Genomic DNA, 25,971 nt, shown 5'->3' on the forward strand with positions numbered 1-25,971 from the left:
TTCATAATGAAGATTTATCCAGCTCAAATGCCAGTAGTATACCCACTAAGAAATACTGAGTTAATTCTCCACTTTGAAGATGGAGCCATTTAGGCCCAGAGATGTTAAGTGACTTATTTGAGGCTACACAGCTGGATCTAGAATCCAGATTAACATTCTCTTGTTCTACTTCTCTTTCAATGAATAAAATCTCAATAGAAAAACATAGAAAACCAAGAATCACTTGTATATTAATACATACATTGGTCATATATTAATATTTGAAATTGAAGTAAAATTACAATTAACTAAAATATTAGTATCCCTTTCAAATTGGTATTTTCTGGTCCTAAGAAGTAATTTCCTTTCAGATAAATCATATTTCAAAAATCAATCACAGTTAAAAGAAAGAGGAGACAATGAACTGACATATTATGGTTACCAAAGAACATTTTTTGAATGGAAAATTACAGGGTTTCTGCTGGTTTCAGAACAATTTAATACCCTATAGTCTAGCACTAATCGTCCCTTCTAATCCTGAAGAAATTTATCATAGCAAAATGAACACTGACTTAAAAATCCAAAGGACTTGACGCTAATCTCTTTGTGATGTATATGTAACTAGTTGCCAAATCTTGAACATGTCGTAAACCCTCTAGATCTATTTCATGTTACAAAAAACGAGTTTAGGTCTTTGTGATCCTTGCCAGCTCTAAGATTCTCATTCCATATTTCTTCTTTATTGCATAATTAGTGGGATAAAAAAATAGAGGGTTTGAAAAACATATTCACAAAGAAGCATCCTACAGTGAGCAGAGATACAATTAAAGACTAAGTCTCAAAAGGTAACCATGGACAGGTCAAGTTCAAGTATTAAGTACTTATTGTTCAGCAGCATCTTACCTCCTACTGATATCTGCCATCATCTACAGAATCACTATTATTCCTTTTTCCCTACCTTGTCCTAAAAAATGAAGGCTAAGTAAACAATCTTCAGAATAATTCAAAATTAAAACTTTATTCTTAAAAAGACATTTCCATTAAACAGTTAACTTCTACATATACACAGAGATAAAAACTTTTTAATTTTAAAGTTACGTTAGAAATGGCCAAGTAGAATATACTGGGGTCTTTTTGCAGGAAATACTAATGTGTGTGTGTGTGTGTGTGTGTGTGTGTGTGTGTGTGTGTGTGTACTACGTTTCTACGTATCTCTTAAGCTCTTACAGTTTGGTTTTTGCTCTTGACAGTATATATACAGCCTAAGAAAACTAAGTTGCATTTAACCTTTATTCTTATAAAATTTCAATCATTCCATAAGATATTTTTTATTCCTTTTCATACATGTGTTATGCTTCTTAGGCAATATATCTATATTAAATAGTAATCAAAAATAAATAAAATAGGGACAGAGAGACAGTTATTTTTATTTCTCCCTCCCTCCATCTCTCTCTCGCATACATACACATACACATGCACACACACACAACATAATTCCTCCAACTAGCACATGCAACATAAGTTAGCTACCAAGCTGTATGGAAACTGAATCTGAAAAAAAACTTTTGTGTCTTGTTAAGGTCATAAATTTAATCCCTCAGTTAATTAAACATGCAATTATTATTCCATCATATCCACAAAGTCTAGGATTAGATAATAAAAATAAATACTCTGTAGACAGTCTAAAACACTGGTGCAAATAAAAAAGGGGGTTATCATTATAACCAAAACATTCTATTTCAAACAAGCAAGAAGTTCTGTCAAATAGATGCTTTGCTATTTGCAGTAACAGCTGACAAACACTCAATACTGTTAAGATTGTACTATACCAAAACTATCAGGGGTCTCTGCTGATGATACCTTCTTCGCTCGCTTCACAATGGCAATCTCAGGTTTGGGATATCTGCATGCTAGAAATATTGTAAAATCAAAGTGTATTCAAGTGATAAAGTAAAATATGTATTAATAAAAAATTATGAAATTTTGAAGTGAAACATGTTAGAATAAAGGCAGTCCTTGCTTTGCACAATAGCGTGGTTAACACGACCAAGGACAAATTAAAATCATGGGCAAATGACACGATGAAAAAGAACATAACACCACTTCTATATTATTCCTGTCAAAGATGCATAACTGGAATCTATTCATGAGGAAAGAGACAAAATCAAATTGAAGTACATGCTACAAAATAACTGGTCTATAAACCTCAAAAGTGCCAAGGTCATCAAGGCCAAGCTAAAGACTGATGGACTGTTTCAGATGGAAGGAAATTAAAGATATTTAATAACTAAATGCAACATGTGACTTTGGACTGGATCTTTTTGTTGTAAAGGCACATTGTTGGGACAACTGGTGAAAGTGAGCTTCCTGGGAGTACTCAGATGGCAGTGCATGTTACATTGTGGCTATATAAAGCAATGTTCTTGTTTGTGAGAAATATACACCAAAGTATTCCAGTTGTGGCCATTGCAATGCAGTCGGTCCTTAACGGCTGGAAGTTCTGCCAAGAGACAGTTCGTAGTGGCCAGTCACTATGGGAGACAGCCTCAGCCAAAGAATGCTGCCTCACTCAAGGCTCCGTACCCTGCCCAAGGCAGTCCGCATCCAATAGCTCATTTTTACAGAGACGGGCCCAGACCTCTCACTCAACTCAGAACAATGTTGTTGGGTCATCCCAACTGTAGAACCCTCTACAGGGTAAGCTGAGGCTTCCACCGAGACCCCATCACTTTACTTGCACCTCTGCCCAAACCTGCTTCCTTCCCCCCATTCCCTTCCCTTAGGAAGGTGAGGATTTCAACAGCATTCCCCAATAAACTTCCTGTACGCTAATCTTTGTCTCAGAGACTGCTTTCTAAAGAACTCAACCTATGACAGGGATCATATCAGGAGCTTATTCTCAAATGTTTCAGGGGAAATTAAAAAAAAAAAAAAAAAAGCTTATTGTGCTATACTTGAAATTCTGAGATTTGTTATATAAATAGAGAGAGAGATATAAAATTGAAGTTATTTCAAAATCTTAAAAGCAATTCAAAATTAAGTGGGGAAAGCAAAGGAAGAACAGAATGAAGGAAGGCAAAAGAGTAAGACTAGGGGCATGGTTCACTGAAGAAATGAAACTAACCAATGGACAGAATATTAAAGATGTTAATGGATAATGAAACAGATGAGCAAAAAAGAATGTATCTATCACACAGCATTTGTAACCAAAAGTAATCATTGTGTAACTATAAAAATCAGTATTAACAATTTACATTTTTTGCTTGTCTTTAAGAAGCCCCTTTAAGCAGGAAAAAAAAAAAAAGCTAGAATGTTTTTTAAACAGTAAGATCTTAGTCACAAATACAAAATTCTGCCAGCTCACAAAATGTGCCACATCTTACATTATCATGCTCACATCTGTTGGTCTGTTATCCTTCTTTTTTTTTTTAATTCTTAATGTTTATTTATTTGAGAGAGAGAGAGAGAGAGCGAGCGTGCGCGCAAGCTGGGAAGGGGCAGAGAGAGAGGCAGACCGAGAATCCCAAGCAGGCTCCAAGTTGTCAGTGCAGAGCCCAATTCCAGGCTCGAACCCATGGATCATAAGATCATGATCTGAGCCAAAATCAAGAGTTGGATGCTTAACCAACTGAGCCACCCAGGCACCTCAACCTGGTTTCTTTCATAATTCAAACATGCCTGAGTTTATCTATATGACTTCAACTCTTTCCAACCTGAAAAACATAAACAAAAACACCTTCTATAACCTTGCTCCTCAATGGACCTGTAGCACTGCCATCACTACAAACTTGTTAGAAAGGCAGAATTTCAGGTCCCACTCCAAACCGACTGAAATAGAACCTGTATTTCAATAAGATTTCCAGATGACTTTGTATGTACATTCAGCTTTGTGAAGCAGGGCTCTAGTTTCCACTATGGGATGTCAAAAGCCATAAAGAGTACTGCTCCCACCTTTCGGGTGAAAACAAAGTCACACTAAATTCAAATTCCTGACTTACTTTGAACCTGGAAGAGAACTCAAGTCACAGAGCAAACAAGAGGCAGACACCTGCAAGGACAGAGGGGACATTAGCACTTGCTTAGTTGCGACAGATGCAACTAGATACCACAAGAGCATAGCTAGAACGGTAAGGGAACTGGTGACGGCACAGTGAAGGCTGGAGGGACAGTGTGAAGGCACAAGGGTATGCATAAATGAGAAGACTCTGCACCTTCTGGCAGATTCTTTGACCAGAAATCCTACCAGATGCAAAAAAGATGAGAGAAAGCTAAAGTGTTCATTATGGTGCAGACTTGGAGGAGGGGAAAAGCAGTCGTGCAGGGAATATGAAACTCTACCTAGATCCTTTTGCAATCTGTCCTATGAGTCAAAAGTCTTAATCTGCAAGAAGGGGAAAAATAAAATACTATTATTTTCCTTAGGGCAGGTAGGGTGATCAACTGCCCAGTTTGCCCAAGACTGTCTCAATGTTAGCAATGAAATTCCACATCCCAGGAAAAAATGATCCCCCAATCTCTTAGGTATTTTAATTTGAAAAATAGAATTTCCAATCATCTTTTTGATTTCTATGAAAATTTTAATGATACTGAAGAAAAAGTAAGACTGTGGATAAGTTGTAAGAATCTGTAACTGGCAAGAACATGACTTTCTGAAAAAATGAAATAGCTAAAGCTTTATGAAATATAAGAAAATATAGTTTCAATTAAGATATATTACGATTGAAATGCGTTAAAATGACAAAAGGTGGTCTCTTACAGGTATTGGTTCTAAGAAAATGCAGATGATTTAAAAATTAAATGAATCTATAAAAAAGTTTCCATTAGTAAAGTTTAAAGTTATAATATACAACACAGTTCCCCAAAAACTGCTTATTAATTTAATCTTATCTTGATATATGGTGAGTCAATTTTTTTGGTGCCATCTGAAAGTGGCTTTTGGAAATGTGAATTCATACAGCATGAGAATAATGCCCCTATTGGACTAGAATTCTACACACGGCTGTCTGTAAGAAATGAGTATACTAGTAACAAATATTCAAAATAAATTCAGACTTCTGATTTATAAAAGATAGTCTCAGATAAAGTTAAGCTACTACCCAACATCTCCTGCCCTCCATATCCAAAGTTCCTGTTAAGAGATGAATCCTTCCTTATTAATACTCCTGCAGCCAACTAAAATCTGGTTTCTCCCCACAGAGCTTTTTATAAGACTGCTTCTAACAAAGACCTCAGTCTCTTTAATGCTTTTAAATCCAACAGACATCCTCTTACCACCCCCACCACCCCCGCAAAGTCTTCCTCTTACTTGACCTATCCAAGGCATCAGATTTTTCTCTCTTGAAATACTCTCTTCTTCACTTTGTTTCTGGGATACACTATTCTTGATACTTTTCCTGTCTTTATGAACATTCCTTCTTGGTCTCCTCCTAGTTCTGGTTCTTCTCCCTCTTCCCTTCCAGCCAACTTTGGTGTTTTTCATAGTTCTCTCCTGGATTTTCCTCTCTTTTCACTCTACTTAATCTCCCCAACCTTGCTGCTAACTATATGGGTAGGATCCCAAATTTGCATCTTACTCTGGAGTTCAGGGTTCATACAACTAATTAACTAATGGGTATCTTTATATGTATCTCATATCTCACAAATACCCAATACCAAAGAAGCTAAACATGAATGCACCTCTCCATTCCAAAACCTGCTTCTCCCCCCAACAGTCCCTTCCATTATAAAGAATATCACTATCTTGTCAATGGCCCAAATCAGAAATCTGATTTTTATTTCACACCGCTGTCATCAAATACATATTCTATTGTTCGGTTAACAGTTTTATTATTTAACTCCTAAATAAACTCTCTTGAATATGTGTACCCCTTTCTACCTTAACTTCCACTAGCCTAGTCCAGATCTCTATCATCTTTCCTTGATTTCTGCAAAGTTCTCCTAAATATTTTCCTCTCTTTCTGCCTCTAGTCTAATTCCTCTACTATCCATTCTCAGTGCTATATGCAGAGTGATCTTTCTAAACTGCAAACATGTTGGCATTATTCATGATAGCTTACCTCTACAACCCATATACCCCTGATCCACCTACCTCCTACTGAGCTCTAGATTTCAACTTGTTACTTTCTGTAAGGTGACATTGTCCCCTCTTCATTTCCCAGCTCCCCTGCTATCCCTCCCATGCACTTCAGTGCACTATACACCCTTTCATAGCACTTAACACACTGCATTATAATTTCAAACTAAACTGTCTCCTTCTTCCCTAAAATATAAACTTCGTAATTTTAAGAACCCTATCAATTGCCTCAATAGTGTCTGGCAAGTACACAGTTCAAGCTCAAATTGTTAAATAAAAAAAATTTAATAAAATATCAAGCACTACAATGGTGAAAACTGGCATTTTTCCAAAATGTTATGACTTTTGTAACTTGTAGTAGTTACCCAACCAAAAATAACTTAATGATTACAAAGTTGTATAATTAGGTTCCACAGAGAGTTACAAAGGAAGTGGAAGATAAGGCCCTAGCATTCAAGGAAGTTATAATATACTGATTTCATAGGATTTTTTTAAAAAGGAGACTTGTATATATTTTAAAATGTACTACAGAGCTGGTAGAGATCTTAAAGATTGTATAATTAAACCCATGTTACAGTTATGATGGAACGAGCCTAAAAAAAAAATAAGTGACTTATAAGCCCAAGGTGTTCCTTCCATTATGGATAATACACTACCAGGAGGAACTGAGATATACATAAAACACAGTGTAGTGGAGCAAAAATTTCCTGTCCCCTTCTAGGCCCTTTAAATGTTTCTTTAATGTTTATTTATTTTTGAAAGAGAGAGAGAGAGAGACAGAGTGCAAGTGGGGGAGGGGCAGAGAGAGAAAGAGATACAGAAGCTGAAGCAGGCTCCAGGCTCTGAGCTGTCAGCACAGAGCCCAACGCGGGGCTCGAACTCACAAACTGTGAGATCAAGACCTGAGCCCAAGTCAGACGCTTAACCCACTGAGCCACCCAGGCGTCCCCTCCCCTTCTAGGTCCTTTTAGCTGGACTAAGAACCAAATTGTCATGAGACAAGTTAACAGAAGAAAATTAAAATTAATTTCATTATATATGGGGAATCCACACAGACATTGAAATTCCAAAGATAGGCAAAGTGAGGTATACATGTCATTCTGAACTCAGAAGCAAAGGGTAAGGGTCTGGTACTTTAAAGGGAAGTAATGAAATTTACAGAAAGATAAAAAAGAGTAAATGTCTGGTAAACAAATGTTTGCTGGGCCACTCAGACACAGTGGGACATAAAGGACTTAGAACAAACAGGCCTTGCCAGGTTCCTGTCCACCACAGGATAGCTCTGTTCCCAGAGTAAGTACTCTATCTAATTTTTTTAGGAAGTTGTGGGGGAGGTAAAGAGCTTTATCCTGAATCTGCTGGGTTTTAATTGCTTTTAACTCAAAAATAACCTTCATGCCAAAATGGCCCATCATGGAAGGGCCTGCCCTTGGCCCCTAACACACAGACACACAGACACCCAGACAGAGACACACACACACACACACACACACACACACACACACACACACACACACTTCATGCTATTAAAAAAATTCCTTTCCTTTATATTACATACTATAATGTCCAAAGTTTTCAATAAATAAGTTACAAATAGGTGTAGGGGTCAGCAAACTATGGCCTACAGGCCAAATCCCACCAGTTTTTTATGCAGTCAGTGAGCTAGAAATGATTTTACATTTTTAAATTGTTGGAAGAACAGCCCTCAACCACTATCAAACACTGAATGGCTACAGAAATTAGGTGTAGCCATGGAAATATTTCTTAATGAATTCAATCCCAAACAGCATTTAAATATGAAATATACCACAGTAGTCACTGGAAGACTAATGATGTTTGAATCACAAGTAATGTTGAGCTGCTTTATATACTTCCCTTACTGTTAAAAGTTAAAAGAGGCAAGATCTTCATTTCCACACAAATATGTAGCGGTTTCATTTTCCTAGCTCAAAACACGATTCCAGCAGCATTCTACAAACCTCAGAGCAAGATCCGTATTTCAAAACCCTTTTAACTGTGTGTAGTTGAGAAGCTTCTGCCTACCACAAACTGGAAGGGATTAATATACAATGTGAAAAGACAAATATCAGGAGAAGAATCTAATAGAATTCTATAAAAGTCTTCTAAGCAATCAATATGTTCATTTAAAGTCAAAGGCTTACAGACTCATGTCAGTATTTGGAGGTACCTATCTTTGTGAAAAAGACATTTTCAAAGACAAAACATGTCAAACCTTATTACAGATTGGCAGTAACACATGGTATCTACAATCAATTTTGACAATGAGGGACACTAATATTGAACCCCAATTCAACCAAATGTTATCCCCCCAAAAGAATTTCACCTTCCTCATTAGAAGATCTGTATTAAAAAAAAATGTACTGGGGCGCCTGGGTGGTGCAGTCAGTTAAGCCTCTGACTCTTGATCTCAGCTCAGGTCATGATCTCAGTTTTAGGGTTCGAGCCCTGCATCGGGCTCTGCCCTGATGACGTGCAGCCTGCTTGAAATTCTGCCTCTCCTTCTCTCTGCCTCTCCCCCAACTAGTGCTTGCGCGCGCACTCTCTCTCCCAAAATAAATAAACTTTAAGAAATTTTTACAAAATTGTACTGTTACTTTATTATATTTTTAACTTTTCCAGCAAAAAAAATATCCGTGGAAGTTTGTTTTCTTTTATATAAATACTATACAATATCCTCAATTTTGCCTTTTGGCCAATAAAGCTTAAAATTTTTACAATCTGGCCCTTTACAAAACATTTGCCGACCAACCTCTGTTCTGTAAAGAAGCTAAATACTTTTTTTAATTTCTAAAAGACTAGTACCAAAATTAAGAGTAATAAGTATTTTAACTAATTCTCTATTCAACCTATTCACGTATGTCCCCCCACCAGAGATCTTTCCAAAGTCGCCAGTGACCTCCTTGTAAACAAATTCCATCTTACTTGCCCTCTCAGCAACATATATCATTGAAGGTCATTTCCTCGTTCTTGAAACAGTTTCTCTCTTGGCTTCAAAACTCTTTGGTTTTCCTATTTCACTGGACGCCCCTCCTCACAGCCTTCTTTGCTGGCTCCTACTCTTCTGACTTTGAAACTTTGGGGCTTCACAGTCTCAATTATGGACTTTTTTCCTCTTCTCTATCCAAAGGTCAGCAAATAGTTTCTGTAAAGGAACAGATTCTAAATATTGTAGGCTTTGGGGGCCATATGGCCTCTGTCACAACTACTCAACTCTGCCATTCTAGTGCAAAAGCACCCATAGATAATACATAAATGAATGAGTGTAACTCTACTGCAATAAACTTAGTTTACAAGAAGTGGATGGCTAGATTTGCCTGTGGCCCCATCCCTGACCTAGGCTCTCACCTTTGGTGCCTTCCTCTCTCCCCTGACTAGGTAGCAATCTATATACAACTGTTAACACCCACACTTACATCTGTAGCCTAAACTTCTGTGAATTCCAGGTTTATGTGAAAACACACACACACACACACACACACACACACACACACACACACACCTAATCTATTTTTCCCCAGTCTTCTCCCTGGCAGTTAATAGCACCACCTTTTATTCAATTACTATAGTCAGAAACCTAAGTCATCACTTACTGTTTCCTTTCCCTTAATTACCTGTCCCTTTCCAACTCATCAGCAGTCCTACCAGTTCACTCTCAAATATATATCTTGAATCCATCTCCTGTTCTTCATCTCCATGGCTGCCTAGTCTAAGCCACCAACTTCTCTAGACTAAACTGCTACAACAACTTCCTAATGGTCTCCTAGCTTATGCATTTGCACCTTCTAATTTGTTCTCAAAAAGCATCCAAGTGCTCTTTAAATTCCATTACTTCACTCTCATGTTCACACCCAGGAACGGCCTTCAGATGGTTTACCTACAGAGGCCCTGACGAACCTTGCTTCTGCCTACCTGCCTATCTCCTCTCATTCCACACTCCCCCTTGTTCTTTTTTTTTTTTTTTTAATTTTTTTTTCAACGTTTTATTTATTTTTGGGACAGAGAGAGACAGAGCATGAACGGGGGAGGGGCAGAGAGAGAGGGAGACACAGAATCGGAAACAGGCTCCAGGCTCCGAGCCATCAGCCCAGAGCCTGACGCGGGGCTCGAACTCACGGACCGCAAGATCGTGACCCGGCTGAAGTCGGACGCTCAACCGACTGCGCCACCCAGGCGCCCCTCCCCCTTGTTCTTTATGTTGCACCTATGTCTGCCCTTTGTCAATCCCTACACCGTGCAGCCTCTTCCTGTCTCAGGGTCTTGGTATTTGCTTTTCCTTCTCAGAATGCTCTTCCTTCAGCTGTCTGAATGACAGCTTTTCCCTCAATCCTTTATTTTCAGCTTAAATATCACCTACAAAAAGGCCTTCCCAGATTATCTTATCTAAATCAAGTGTCATTCTGTTTATTCATCTAACGGTACACACTATCAACAATTATCTTGCTTATTTACTTTACTGCTCATATCTTTCCTTCCTCAAAATAGTAAGCTTTATGAGTATTTTGCCAAATCAATTCTCTGATGTACCCCCAACACCTAGCACAGCATCCATTATATAGTAGGTACAGTAACAAATATTTACTAAATAAACAAATTTTCAAAGCTGGAAAGCTTTCCTATGAATAATATGTTACATATTTAAAAATAAAAATCCAAGAACTCATTCACAAAACCTAAAGGAGGGGCGCCTGGGTGGCTCAGTTGTTTGAGTGACCGGCTTCGGCTCAGGTCATGATCTCACGGTCCCTCAGGTAATGATCTCACGGTCCACAAGTTTGAACCCGCAGTCGGGCTCTGTGCTGACAGCTCAGAGCCTGGAGCCTGCTTCAGACTCTGTGTCTCCCTCTCTCTCTGCCCCTCCCCTGCTAACGGTCTGTCTCTCTCTCTCAAAAATAAACAAACATTAAAAAATTTTTAAAAGAACTAAAGGAATTTTAAAATTAAGCTTAGAAATTCACATCAGAAGTCCCAAATACTAGTTTGCTAACTCTGCCAAAATTCTCACCTATAACTTTTTAAGATATTTATAAACTTTTTTTGCATATTGATTTTACTTTGACTCCCCTTATTTTCAAAGTAACAATGCCATGTTTGCTTTTGTACTGATGTTGTATATTGTGCAAATATATAGAAGATAGACTAAGATATGTTACCAGCACATGTCACTTTCATTATTTCAAGTATTACTTTTTTTTTCCCAATGTGTGTTAAAAAACCCAAGTCTGAATATCGAGAAAGGTGCAATAGTAAGAAACAAATAAAGCCAAGTTAAAAATTACTCTGCCACACAGGTTGTAGGATCTTGGGCAAACTACTCCTAGTCTAGGTATCTTAGTCTATAGAAAAAAAAAATTCCTTCTCTAAGAGAAATAAACAAAATAATTACATGAAAATTCACTTAGTTCAGTATGGCACATAACAAATACTCAATTGCTAAGTAATAGTAATAAAGATAATGTTAGCAACAGCAATAGTGGCAGTAATAGGATGTTTTCTATAAAATATAAGAACTATTATACAATAGAAATTCAGAAGTTAAGTCACAAAATGCCAGACTGTTTTTAAAATTATAAACGTTTCTAATAACACAATGTACTGCATAATCTACCCTAAAATTCAGAAAGAAGACAGAATATGTAAACAAAGGGTACCATTCTAATTTAAATTTCCCTAAAACTTTAAAAATAGTAATGTCTCAGTTAACTACCTTTTATGTTCTTAAGACAACAATCCTTTAAGTAGCCACAATCAGACGTTAACAAAAATACTCACAAGATCTTCAATATGAGAGCTGAAGAGTCAAAAGATTAACAACAACTTGATAGATGCAACTGGCTTGCTAAAAAGACAAAAGAGAGCAGTGGTGTAATGACCCTGAAATGTCCATCAGGAGTAAACCCTACTGGGAAACATAGAGGTATCAAAAAGGGTGGGGGTGGGGGGGTAATGAAAGAGAAAGGAAAAAATAAAAACACTACGGAAGAATGACAAAGACTAGACATTAGAAAAAATAACAGAGGTATCAAGAAGCAGACCTCCTTTAGGTAGTAGAAAAGAATTTAACAGAACCACAAGAGATGAATGAGAACAGAACAGTCTGAGGGCACCAGGGAGTGGGAGGAGGGGCACAATAAGCCCCACACATTTCACCATCACTGTGACAAAGTCTAAAGAACATGCCAACTGCAATGGCACAGCGCTCTGGAGGCATTTGATGTGATGACTCACATGCCTACAAACAGAAGTAGCCCCCAAAGAAGCATTAGAGTATAGTATATAAAGACACCAGCATCTGGTAGAAGCTAAATTGTGCTCATTATACTTTTACTAAGGTAGAGAATAATGCAATACGTTCAAATATGTCACCACCAAAGCCATCAAAGTAGAGCTTAAGGGAACGACATCTTGTCACCTGTAAAGTCCTTTATCTAGAAGAGTCTCTCATTTACCAGATAATCTGGGGTAACTAACTTATTATATTTTAACATATACCAACTTGTTCTTAAGTGATTGTTTTCATTAACTTAAGATAGACATAAACCAATGAGTCAAAGACAAGGGTAGACAGAGTCCTATAAATCTACATTCTAATTAACTCAGCTGAATTGAGCAAGATGCTAATAAAATCTACACTCAGGGATTTAGTCCCTATTTGTTCCAGTTACTTTTACACTATGACCTGCCAAAGAAAACCAGATAAGAGTGTGGTTATGCAAACTCATCACTATTTTTAGAAAAACTGAAACAATCTTCACTAATAATGGTTCAATATCAGATCATCCCCAACACATGAGATCATCCATTTAGTTCTACCTACCTTTCTAGATGGCCCTATAAATTGCAGATCTATTATTCCAATTTTCCTATCTACAAAATTGTTTATAAAAATTTGCTTGTCATAATTGACACAAAAATTAAGCAATATGTGACTACTGAGATTACTAAGACAGACACCACAAAATTAATGACTGGTGAATTAAACTGAAGCAGGGTTTCACTTTTCTGAAGCCATATTTTCTAAACATCTAATATTTAGAATTTGGTCAAGAATTTAGAAGTTAAGAGGTACCACAATCAAGGAAAACAGTTATCATAAAACTCATTTTATTTGATAGAGAGGCGAGGAGTTGATAAGGAGGTGAGGAGTTACTTCTCTGTCCTTATCCAAAGAAAAATAAATGTATAATAAAGCAATAAGCTTGAAGCAAAGATAATACACTGATAATAGCAAGTACCAATGGATAAAAGAAGAGGAGAGAGAAGACAGAGGACTGAAGAAGAAACAGCCATATAGCATTTCATATAAAGCAATGGCTCTCAACCAGGGCAATTTTGCTACACTCCTCTCCTTTCCTCGACCCACAGTCTCCTCCAGGAAACATGTGGCAATGTCTGGAGAAACGTTTGCTTGACACACTAGGGGTGAGGAAGGTGGGTGGGCACTATTGGCATCTAGTGGGTAGAGGACAGGGATGTTGCTAAACACCCCAGGTAGAGGACAGTTCCCACAACAAAGAATTGTCCAGCCCGAAATGTTAGTACTGCCCAAGGCTGAGAAATCTTGATACAGAAGGAGTCCTCTACATCTTATAAAATGAATCACTGTACTACCACTCAGTACAAGAATGAATGTTCTAAAGTCTTAAATACCTGGCATGTTAATTGTATGCATTAATAGAGAAAGATAAAAGATTTCCAACAGAAATGATTAATTTTTTTAACATACTGATATAAAGGAATAAACTACAATTAGGCATGGTCACGTACATAGAATACCTCCTGATTTCTCTTCCCTGAATCTAGACTTTTAGCGATACGCTTAACCAACAACATGCAGCAGAAATGACATTCTGGAACTTCCAAGACTAGGTCATAACAAGTCTGTGGTAGGCTAAATAATGTCTCCCCAAAATGTCCACATCCTAATCCTCTAACCTGTGAGTACCTTATTTCATATGGCAGAAGAGATTTTGCAGGTGTCACTAAATTAAGGATTCTGAAAGAGTGAGATTACCCTGGATTATCCAGGAGGACCCTAAATGTAATCTTGCGGGTCCTATATGGAGGAAGCAAAAAGGTAAATGAAGGAGATGATGTGTCAACCAAAGCAGAGATTTAGAATGATGTGGTCAGGAACCAAGGAATACTGCAAGCTGGAAGAGACAAGGAACAGATTCTCTCCTGGAGCCTCCAGAAGGACTGAGCCTTGCTGACACTTTTATTTTGGCCCCTTAAATCTCATTTTGGACTTCAGACCTCTAGAACTCTAAGGGAATAAATTTGTGTTGTTTTAAGCCAATAAATTTGCGGTGATTTGTTACAGCAGCAACAGAAAACTAATACAAAGTCTTACAGCTTCTACATAGATAACCCTCTTGGAACTTTTTCTTTGTGAGTCATGACCAATCTTATAAGTACTACAGTCTCCCCGAGAATGTTGTGCTAGTGAGGTCATGCACATCTACTCTGGTCAACCATTCCCGATGAGCCAGCTTCCAGCCATCACTGGAAGATGGCTTCCAGCCATCACCTCCACCAGAGTACCAGGCATGTGAGTAAAACCATCTTGGACCCTGCCACCAGCACATCTACCAGCTGAAATTTATGGAGGGACCTCCACAGACGCCACATGAAACAAAGTCATCCAGCCAAGCCCTCCCTATATTCCTGAGCTGCAAAATCATGAAATATAAGAGAACAGTTGTTGTTCTAAGTCACACATAACCCTGAACATCCAGTTATATATGAGTGATGATTAGAGATTGTCAAACAGCATATATACATTTTATAATGGAAGAAAAAAATCCTATTATGTTAGCTATGTTCTGCTGGCAATAATCCCCAGTGATAAGATTACTCCATTATGCCAGTAATTCTAAAGTGTTCAGAATTAAGTTTTGTTGGAATATACTGCTGTAACTAGGCTCTTTCCATAGTGGTAAATAACAGATTATAGCAAGGCTTCATAACTTATCTGGGCCCAAGATATAGAAGGTCTCAGGCAAAGAAGAAGGAGAAGATGAAGGCAAAGAAGAAGGAGGAGGAGAAGGAGAGAAAGAGAAGAAGGAGAAGGAGGAGGAGAAGGAAAAGCAGCCTCAGCAGCTCTCAGCTTATTAGAGATCTTTCATTCCTCTGGACTCAATTCACAATTCATATCCCCATCCTGGTTCTTCCTCTCTTGCTGGGTCTAGTTTGGGCTACACCTCCCTTATTCTTCTTTTACCATTTCAACCAAGCCTCTGAAATATATTTATTCATACATCTTAATTTGGAATATGAAATGTTTTTCTTGCCCTTTTTTTATTCTCTTTGAGCAAAAGCCACAATTATCTCCAATTCATCCCAGAAACCAATAGCTTAGCTGAGTTGCTACTTTCTCACATAACCATGGGCTGAGAAAAACGGGGATACTCTTGTTAAGAGTCCAAGATCCCCAGTGAATCAGAACGCCATGAAAAAAGTCTTGTTTTTAAGCATTCTCGGTATCCACTTTAATATCAGATTTTAATCTTTTGGCCTTTCATTCTGCCAAAAGCCTCTTGTTGTATATGAGAAGTTCTCACAATGAAACATCCTACCTTAAATGAATATCCACAAAAGATGAGAACTGTAAGACTGAAGTTTAGAATTATATGGTGTATCTATATGGATGTAGATAAATGGCAAAAAAAAAAAAAGCAAATTTAAAACATACACAATTACCACTTATACAGAGAAATAGAAAAAAAATGCAAGTGATTAAGATCTAACATTAATAGAAAAACTGCTCTTTTCACCTCCATACATTTCTTATCTACTATTACGTAAAAGAAATCTCATTTTAAAAAGTACCTGGAGCACACATTTAACAAAAATAATTCCCTAAGAAGCTCCTTTTTTTTCAATTATCTTTCACTGTGCCTTCCCCAAAGCCAGTTCTTATCTTGCTGTGTAATTCTCCAATAAACATTCGTTATAACACTTTTAAGTAAGTGCAGAAGGCAGCCTCCAAGATGGCCCCCAGTGATTTCTACCTCCAGGTATTTGCACCAGGTATGGCAACTTCCCACAATGTACCAGGACTCTCTCTTCTAAGACTGGGTTATGAAAGATTGTGGCTTCCAGCTTAAGCGCCCTCTCTCTGCCTCTCATCACTCATTCTGGAGGAGGCCAGCTTCCATGTCTTGAGAACACTTAGCCCTGTAGTGAGGCCCACAGGGCAGGAAACTGAGACTTCCAGCCCACAGCCACGTGAGTGAGCCTTCTTGAAAATGCATCCTCCAGCCCTAGGCAAGACTTCAGCTGATGCAGGCCCAGCTAAAAACTTGATTACAAAAAATAAAAATAAAAGCTTGATTATAACTTCATGAGATACCCCGTCAGAAACATGCCACAAAGCTGATTCAAGATTCCTGATCCCCAGAAACTTTGAGAAAAAACATGTTTGTTTTAAGCCACTATGTTTTACACAATAATGTATAGCTAATAAAATGAGCATCGCCTGTCCTTCAAAAACCAACTCATATGTTTTGAAAGTTAAAAACAAAAACAAAAACAAAAAACAACTATGAATAGAAATAATAATTGCAAAAATTTAAAAGACAAATTTGCTTTAAAACTCTTGGCTAAGATTGAAAGGCAACTATACTAATGTCAGCTTGCCAGTCCTGTCATAAAAACAATGAACCAACAGAGAATTATCGGGAAAATATGGACTGTCTCTAGAAGAAGAGAGATTAGGTTGAGCATGTACATTGAGAACACAACATCAACTTTTTTAAAATTGAGAAGGAAATCATTTTGTAATTTGAAAATCACAATAGCCTATTTAACTATGATAAGACATCCCACACAGCTCATCTTATCTATTTAGAATCATGTAAAGCTTTATCTTGTCACAGATCGTATCACATGTCTACTGATAAGCACTAAGAACGATGAGGGCAAATGTACCAAATTTCAACAATAGATTCCACTGCCATATCAAAGCATAGATGATTTTTTTCCTGTAATGTTTCCACACCAAATCCAAAACACTTCTTTCGATTACACAAGCACACTTTCCAAGAACACGTAAGACTTCCTATAACAAGAAACAGTCCTCTTAACATAATTTATTTAATAGAAAGTATGTTTAGTACACATACATTTAGTACATGAATCAGGTATTTAAAAAGATTCAAAAAGCAACAATAAAAGAAAAACATGGGAGTTACTCATTTGGGGAAAAATGATTTCACTGATCTCCATAGGAACTGTATATATTGATATTGAACACAATAAGGAACACTAAGACTGTACTAAAATCTAAAGCAGCAGCATCAGTAAGTATCCTCTGAGTCAAAGAGCAATGATTTAGTCATCAATACTGGCAAAAACAGTTGATTTAAACTTTGAAGTTCTTTAGCTTATGAACAGGAGACAAGCATTTTCACTTCCTATACCTTTCCCTTTTTATCTTGAACAAAGGAGACAAATTACTGATTTCTTTCTCCTATAACTTCCATACTGATTAAGTTTAACTGATGCTAAGTAACCTCCACTTACTAAAGTTTATAGGTCCTTTCTCAAATACTTAAAACCACATCAAATTTAAAATTATCTTCCAGGAGAACGTAGCATCTCTACTGCCATGTGCTAAAACAATAAGGCATCAGGTAAAATTTACCCAGTTGTATCACAGGATATGCTTTTCAAGAATTATCATAAAATTACATTAATAAGGCCCTTGAAACTTGTAACAATGTTAACGCAGAAGAATTTCTAAGAAGTTACTTAGCCTAGGCCCAATATATGTTCAAAAGTGTTGCCCATGGAGAAAACATTCCTAATATTAATGTTCCAGCATATATGACTGTCTGTATTCTCCCAGGAGCACATTTTCAGAACTGAATATCTTAAACCACACAATGAATACAAACATACCTTACAAATAACTAGTATTTGATTATTATTTCATATAATGGCATGGTTACACATTTAATAACCGAACTGATTATGAAGTTACATTTCTCCTGTAAATGCCCTAGGGGTGGACATTGTCTGGAATATCCAGTACTATAAATTGTTCTGCAATTACCTGAATCTAGAAAAAAAAGCAGTTCAAAGGCACAAGTAAGAGAAAGTTTCTGAAGAAGCAGTATAGGTAAGTCACACTTATATGACTTTCTTCCATTCCTGTATTATTGGCCCAAGAAGCACTTTCAAGTGCCTCTGGCTAACCAAATGCCATGTTTCAATCAATGTACTTTAAACTTCGGAATCTATGGGATGTTTACGCACCTACCAACTTTGGCAGGGTGGGGGAGGTAAACTTGCTAAAAAATGTCAAACACATCGTAATGTGAAATAAAATAGCTATATATTTTGTCTGTATTATGTCTTTTGTCTGTACTACTGTATTCAAATTGCAAACATATTTTAATATGGAATTAATCATTTAGTCCTTTCATTCTTCTGATTTTCTGAATTTTTAGCTTTTTTTTTCACCTGCTCTCAAATTCTGACCTACAGCACTCTGCACTCGTTTTTAAAAATATCCTTTTTTAACATGTCAGCTTAAAAATAGCTTTGCTTTCACCATTCCACATTACTTTAAAGCAGAAGTCTGCTTTTTATTGTAGAGCCACAGATTGCCAGAAAAATACATTCTTACTACATTCTTTCAACCTCTGGGGAAACAACTGGCGTTGAACTTGTGCAGCGCCGAACCTATACGGGCTTGCAAGTTATGTATCTGCAGTTGCTGGTTTGATTCATTCTTTCCATTTCCCAGGAAAATGTTTCCTTTGGCTGTTTAATACAACAACTAGAAGTGTGTGCAATCACACAGCTGAGAGCATCTCTGCCTTAGGAAGCAATATCCCTTCTTTTGGACACCCGTACAGCTTGGTTGGATAACCTTTCAAGAAAGTTTCTTCCTGCCTCTCGGGTTTTGGTAGCGCTTTCCGAGCAGGCACGGCATGCACCTGCGTAGCTGCACGTTCACAAGAAAGCAACTAGGGCTTAGGGGGGACAGGAGGGCTGGGGAGGGGAGGCGCACAATAAATCAAAGCACAATCGAAACAGAATCGTTTGACAATCTGGGCTGAAGCTCCGGCCTCTGAGGCTGGGGAGGAACCAGCCAAGCGTTGGTCCTGGCTGCCTGGCACGATCTGCTCCTGTCCTACCTGCCCTGGGGACACTCAGGAGGCGGAAAGTAACCCCCCCTCCCGGGCCCGGACGTCCCAGGCGCGAGGCCAGTCGGGCGAGGGGGGTGGGGGCGGGCCGAGGGGCTGGAGGGCTCCTGGGGCGCAGGCCGCGGGATGGGGACGCCGGGCCCCGGGCTCGCCCCTCACTCGCCCCCTTACCTTGGGCGATGGCAATGGACTCGAAGCGGTGCAGCTCCTTGAGCAGGCAGCTCCTCTCGGTGGAGTGCAGGCTGTAGATGAAGTCGCGCGCGCCCTGCGCCGTGTTCAGCGCTTCCATGGGCTCCTTCTTGGGGTGGGTGCCCAGCCCCCGGGAGCCGCCGGGGGCCGAGAGCGCCAGCAGCCCCCGCCCGCAGCAGCACCAGGACGGCGGGCGGGGCGCGGCGGCCGGGCCCGGCCTCAAGCTGCTCGCGGTCCGGCTCCTCAGCAGCGGCAGCAGCCGGGACATGGCGGGCTGAGGAGCGGGGACCCCCGCGGCAGTCCGGGAGAGCGATTTCTGGCGAGGCGGGGGGAAGAAGGAGCTCGGCTCAGCCCGACCCCGCCCCGATGTCCTCCTGACTGGCAGCCGAGGCGCCGGGCACCATGCACTCCCCGGGCCCGCGCGGCGGTCGCCTCCTTTCCTGTCCCCCTTCTCTTCCGAAAGGCCCGCGGCGGCTCGGGTCCCTCCGACAAGAAAAACTTTCTCCGAGGCTGCCGGGCCGGGAGAGGGCGGGTGGGCGGTGCGGGCGGGCGCCTCCCGGCTGAGGAGGGGTGGCGCGGGCGGGCGGGTTTGACGAGGGTTTGTCTCCGTCAGTTAGATCTTCCAGAGGGATGAGTCAGCCACGCGCCGCCCTCCTCCGGCGCCGCCCTCCGCTCCCGCCCGCTTTCCCACCCTCTTGCCTGCCCTCGCCGGCGCTCGTTACGGCTCCCGCGCCCTCAAAGCCGCCGCGCTCTCAGGCCGCAGCAGCACCGATACCCCTAGCGGCGGTATAAGGGCTAACAGGGCGGGGCGAGGGGGGTGGGGCGGGGCCGCGCAGGCGCAGTCCGCGGGCTCCCGGGCTGTGTTCTCTCCAGAGTTAGGAGGGTGCACAAGAGTCCCCGCCCCTTTCGGTGCGTGACGGTGGAGGAACCGAGGGCTCGCGTCCTCTGTGCTGGCGTCCGCCACCCTTAAGTCCAACGCAAAGAACGGGAAGAAACAGATCTGGAGTTCTTGCTCGACAGGGTAGTGCTGCTGCCACCGGCCCGTCCTAGCGCCATGCGTAAACCTGGGGCTCGTTGTGAACGGTGCCGCTGCGTGCGGCCCCTCTCGCCAGGCACGGGCCTCGCCACTTCTCGGGGGTCGTCGCACCGTCCTGCTCAGGCTTTTGAGGATTGAAGCCCCTAAGCCGCGCCCTTTGGCAAGGCACCGCCCACTGAGGCCTCGGCCACTCAGTCCAGTCTTTGAGGCACCCGCTCTGGGAGCTCCGAAGGGAGAGGGCAAGGCCAGGGTTTGAGACTGAGGCCGTTACACGGAAAACACGCTTCCTCGTTCTGATGCCAGCAGCTTGCAGATCGTTAATGCTGGAGCGGGAGGCAAGAATGTCACAGACCTTTTCCGGGTGTTTGTCAAGGTTTGTTTTGTTTTTGTTTTTGTTTTTCTCTTTGCCCAGGCGAAAAGAATCCTGTGATGCAACACTGTTTTCCACGTGTCCAGGACCTAGTTCTCTTTCAGGACCCAGCTCGAAGGGTCTCCTACTCCAGCCTTAACTTTATCTCCTCCAAAGAAAGGAGATTGCCCCTTTATCCGAACCTATCTAATGATACTTAGGCTTCCTGTCTTAGAGAATAGATCCACTTAAAGAGTAAATCTGCTCAAGCGCAATCAAGATCCAAATCTTATCCTTATCGTATCCGCTATGGCACCAGCCCAAGACCTTGTATGTCGTAAATGTGCTATAATCATGGAAGTGCAATATTTCAACGTGAGTCAGTGTTATCACTAAATCATCCTACTGCTCTCAGTGGTTCTCAAAGTGTGGTTCCCCACAGCAGAGCTTGTAAGGTATGCAAATTGCCCTAGTCAGCTCTAAACCCCTTGAATTAGAAACCGAGGATTAGGCAGTCATCTGTGCTTTAACAGGCCCCCCCCCCGCCCCGTTAATATGGCTGCACACAAAAGTTTGAGAACCACTGCTAACTTAAACATTAAAATTATTTTAAAAAAAATTTCAAGGCAGCGTCTCTGATGTAATTATGACAGTTAAGAATGTACTCTGTGAAGGGTGTCTGGCTGGCTCAGAAGAACATGCCACCCTTGATCTTGGGGTCATGAGTTCTAGCCCCACGTTGGGTGTAGAGATAACTTAAAAAAAAAATGTACTCTGTGGGAAATGAAGTTGCGTATTGAGACTGTCTTGTTTTTGAAACCCTCTGTGCTGGAATCCTCTGCGGAGTTATTTCAGTCTGAAGTTTTGGGGAGTACCACCACCTTCTCTCCTGTATCTGTTACCCCTCAAGAGATTCTGATTCATTGGGCTCGGGGTGGGGCCTGGGAAGTGAGGTTTGGAGAAGCTCTTGACTAAGTACTGGTTCCTAACAGCCTCGAGGACACCAGTTGTGTGGGGGGGCTCCAGAAACAGATTGCTGAAAGGTTGACAACTGGATCAACCATTGCCTAGCTGTGTTAGTGGTACATTATTACAATGGTGGTCCAAGTGAATCATGTCTTATGGTGTCCATTCCCTTGTGTAGACCTGTCCCACATTAACTGGGCTTAGCTATGTGACTTGCTTGAGCCAGTAAGTGGAACATCACAAACCTGATCTAAGTGCTTGTTCTAGGGGCTTGTTGTAATGTGTTTGCTGTATGATTTATGATTATTCAAGTCTGCTGTAGAAAATAAGAAACTAAAAAGTAGACACAATTTGCTTCTGAGACATTACACATAGGATAAATAGATACGTGTTGATCATAGATAAAAAGGATGGAACAAATGAAAGTGCTACTTTAGATAGAAAGAGATAGACCAAGTGAACTTTAAATATTAATAAGGTAGAGATTATACTACCTCTAGACCGACAACTAAATTGGCCACTCACTAGTGACACCCATTATAGCCCCATTGCGGCCTTGTGTAGTCTGTACAAGAAAAGCAGATGGGGGTGCCTGGGTGGCTCAGTTGGTTGAGCGTCCGACTTCGGCTCAGGTCATGATGTCGTGGTTCACAAGTCTGAGCCCCGCATCGGGCTCTGTGCTAATGGCTCAGAGCCTGGAGCCTGCTTTGGATTCTGTGTCTCCCTCTTTCTCTGCCCCTCCCCTACTCAGTCTCTGTCTGTCTGTCTCTCTCTCAAAAATAAATAAAACATTAAAAAATTAAAGAAAAGAAAAGCAGATAGACCCCTCGCTACTCAGTCAGCTAACAATGACCAGCTACAGTTATGACCAGACACACTTGCTCCTTCATCTCTCTGACAGAACAGATATCTGTTGGTTCCAGGCCCCTCTCTCTTACTTTCCGCTCTGGTCCTTACAACCACACCATCTGCAGAGAAGACTGGCACAGCAGAGGACATAGGAACACTGCATAGTGTATATAGGAACACTGCATAAAACAAAATTCAGATACTCTGGCCTTCCGCCCTGCTATCCTAAGCTTGTTTGTCTACCCCATCTCTTTCCCCCTGCTTCCCACTCTCTTCTAAATTGATGAATGGGGCGCCTGGGTGGCTCAGTCGGTTACATGTCTGCCTTCAGCTCAGGTCATGATCTCACGGTTCATGAGTTCGAGCCCCACATCAGGCTCTCTGCTGTACACACAGGGCCTGCTTCAGACCCTCTGCCCCCCCCCCCCCCACACCCCCACACCCCCTTCTCTCTCAAAGATAAATAAATAAACACACAAATTTAAATTGGTTGATAAATAGTTTGGGTTACTATTGCTGTTCTTTGAGGGAACATGTTATGCCAAACTTAGTGGCTTAAATAGCCAGTTTATTTTCTTCATGATTTTGTGACTCAAAAATTCGGGAAGGACTTGCTAGGCAGTCCTTTTTTGGAGTCTCTTATCAGATGTCAACTAACTGCAGCTGTCACTTGAAGGCTGATTTGGGCTGGATACCCAAGATAGCACGTTCTTGTGGTTGACAACTGATGTTGGCTGTTGGCTGGCTGCCTGCTCAGCTGGGACTGTGAACCGGAGTACCTTCATACAGCCCCTCCATCCGGCATGGCAACTTCTTATGTGGCAGCTGGCTTCCCTCAGAATGAGTGTCTGCAAAGAAACCAGGCTATGACCTTCTCTGACGTATCCTAAGAAGTTGTGCAGCATCACTTCAACCGTACCCTACTAGCTACCAGAAAGCTACTAAGGCCAGCCAGGATTCAAGAGAAGGGAATATAGACCCCCCCCCCCTTCAATGGGAGCAATGCCAAAGCATTTGGGAACATGCTTTAAAGCTGTCACATAAACAGTGTAATTCAAGTGTCTGAATTTGGTCTATAAGCCCATCTGTCCTGTGACCTACCATACAGTCCGCGTGGTCGTATACTTGGAGGCTGCCGTTACATCAATGTAATTTTCCACATAACATTTACCCTTTGGAATTTGGCTGCCACATGAAGAAGTCTGGAGTATCCTGCTGGAAGGACCACATGGAGGACGAGGCAACAGCCCCAGCTAACTACCAGGCGCCTGTGTAAAGCCATCTTGGACCATCCAAGCCCCAGATGACAGCATTGCAAAGAGGTTGAGATCATTAGCTCTGGAGCCAGACTTCCTGGGTTTGGGTCCTCACTCCACCATTTACTAGCTCTATAACCTTGGGCTAATAACTCAGACTTTCCATGGTCACTCATCTGTTTGATGGGATAAGGGTGTTGCTAAATTTGCTCATCTGTTAAATGGAGATAGGGCATCTGCTTTATAGGGTTTTAGTGAAACTAAGTTAATACATGTAAAGCATTTCAAACAATACCTGGAACATGGTAAGTGCTCAATAAATATTAGCTATCATTACAAAATTCCTGTGAACCTCTCAACTTCTAGGATTATGTCTTTTGACCCTAACTTGAGAAATACATACCTAACTATCTGTCATTTAATACCCATTTAATGTGTACTAACTGGATCCCCTACCCATCCCCTTTCTCTGCACATTTGAATATCCTAAATGCGAATAAATGGAGGAGATGGGAGGGCTTGGGGTCTGTGTATAAAGCTTTGGAGAAATATAGGATAAGGCAAGTCCACGTGGGTGGCAGGAGGAAGGTTCTGAGGAAATTGTGGGTGTGCTAAAGAGGGAGGGCCAGCAGGTTGGAGAAGGTTACAGAAGAGGGAGAGCAGGAGGGCCTGGATTCAGCCAGCCCTGCCCTTCAGTTTTAAAGATGACAAACATCATGCTTCCATTAACAATCACAGTCTCCTCATAAAAAATTGCTGCTGAATCAACAGTCCATGATAGATTACATCATGCAAATGCTCTTCAGAGTTCCTGGCATCCCTGCGGCTGGCAGAGCACAAGGATGTTTGCTGTGTACATGTTATGATACATTATACACCCAGCTATTACCGTCCACTTTAAAATTCCTGAACTGGGTCTCCTGGGTGGCTCAGTCAGTTAAGCATCTGACTCTTGATTTCGGTTCAGGTCATGATCTCATGGTTTGTGAGTTCGAGCCCTGTGTCAGGCTTCGTGCTGACAGTGTGGAGCCGGCTTGGGATTCTCTCTGTGCCTCTCCCCCTGCTCACATGTGTTTTCTCTCTCTCTCTCTCTCTCAAAAATAAATAAACTTTAAAAGGCATTAAGATTTTCTATTTTTTAATTTTTTTAAGTTCATCCATTCATTTTGAGATAGAGAGTGCGAGCAGGGGAGGGAATCCCAAGCGTGCTCCGAGCCACCAGCGCAGAGCCAGTTGCGGGGCTGGAACTCACAAACCAGGAGATCATGACCTGAGCCGAAACCAAGAGTCAGACACTTAACCAACTGAACCACACAGGCGCTCCCACTTCATTTTTAATGATTTCATCTACATGTTGGAAAGTGCCCTTCACAGGGAAGAAACAGTATCTCATGAAGGCAAGGTAGAAAATGGAGGGGTTATGATCACTGGACTGCAAAACTCCTCTGCTCAATTTCATACTCCAAGAAGCTCATATTTATCTGTCCTCAGGCATAACTCTGAGCAACAAGACTATGACTATCCCACACTCACCATAAAAAGGGCACCTGCAGGGGCAGCTGGGTGGCTCAGTCAGCCGACTGTCTGACTTGGGCTCAGGTCACGATCTCGTGGTTTGTGAGTTCCAGCTCCGCATCGGGCTGGCTGCTGTCAGTGCAGAGCTAGCTTCAGATCCTCTGCCCCCATCTCTCTGCCCCTCCCCCATTTGCACTCTCTTGTTCTTTCTCTCAAAAATAAATAAACTTTTTTAAGTGCACCTCCACACTAATACATGCACATACACACATGCACACACCTACCTGACTCTTTCAGGGCAATACTTTATAACATTTTTTCCTTTCCAGGCTTCCTATCATGTTTGAGGTTGGGGAGGAATATTGATCAAAGCAAATATAAACAATAGGGCTATGAAACACCTCTTTGAAAATTTTATTTATTTTTATTTTTTTTGTTTTTTGTTTTTTTTCTTTTTTTTTTAATTTTTTTTTATTTATATATGAAATTTATTGTCAAATTGGTTTCCATACAACACCCAGTGCTCATCCCAAAAGGTGCCCTCCTCAATACCCATCACCCACCCTCTCCTCCCTCCCACCCCC

The 25,971-nt window shown here is 41.0% G+C and overlaps 1 protein-coding gene and 2 long non-coding RNA genes across 5 annotated transcripts in view; 2 read left to right on the top strand and 1 right to left on the bottom strand.

Moving 5' to 3' along the window:
- The window catches only part of TMEM65 (transmembrane protein 65), a 53,322-nt gene extending 33,126 nt beyond the window's left edge, over positions 1–20,196 (bottom strand). The window contains exons 1-2 of one of the 3 annotated variants that reach the window (XM_040494398.1): positions 19,399–20,195; positions 1,809–1,889 (exon numbers count right to left, since the gene is read on the bottom strand). In XM_040494398.1, coding sequence (XP_040350332.1) covers positions 1,809–1,889; positions 19,399–19,684 — 367 coding nt within the window. In that variant the 5' untranslated portion in view covers positions 19,685–20,195. Of the gene's footprint in view, positions 1–1,808; positions 1,890–19,398 lie in introns of all 3 variants that reach the window. The other 2 variants (XM_040494397.1, XM_040494399.1) reach the window with 2 other exon arrangements.
- On the top strand, positions 14,559–15,337 carry LOC121042960 (uncharacterized). Its single transcript, XR_005796561.1, has 2 exons — positions 14,559–14,621; positions 15,020–15,337. It is a non-coding gene; the product is annotated as an uncharacterized LOC121042960 (long non-coding RNA).
- A 102-nt stretch (positions 20,197–20,298) lies between the features above and the next one.
- The window catches only part of LOC121042959 (uncharacterized), a 9,043-nt gene continuing 3,370 nt past the window's right edge, over positions 20,299–25,971 (top strand). Inside the window, exon 1 of the long non-coding RNA XR_005796559.1 lies at positions 20,299–20,825. This is a non-coding gene — a long non-coding RNA (uncharacterized LOC121042959). The remainder of the gene's footprint in view (positions 20,826–25,971) is intronic.

The sequence above is a fragment of the Herpailurus yagouaroundi genome, unplaced genomic scaffold, assembly GCF_014898765.1.
Source record: "Herpailurus yagouaroundi ecotype Mexico unplaced genomic scaffold, PumYag 186, whole genome shotgun sequence".
Lineage (NCBI taxonomy): Eukaryota > Metazoa > Chordata > Mammalia > Carnivora > Felidae > Herpailurus > Herpailurus yagouaroundi.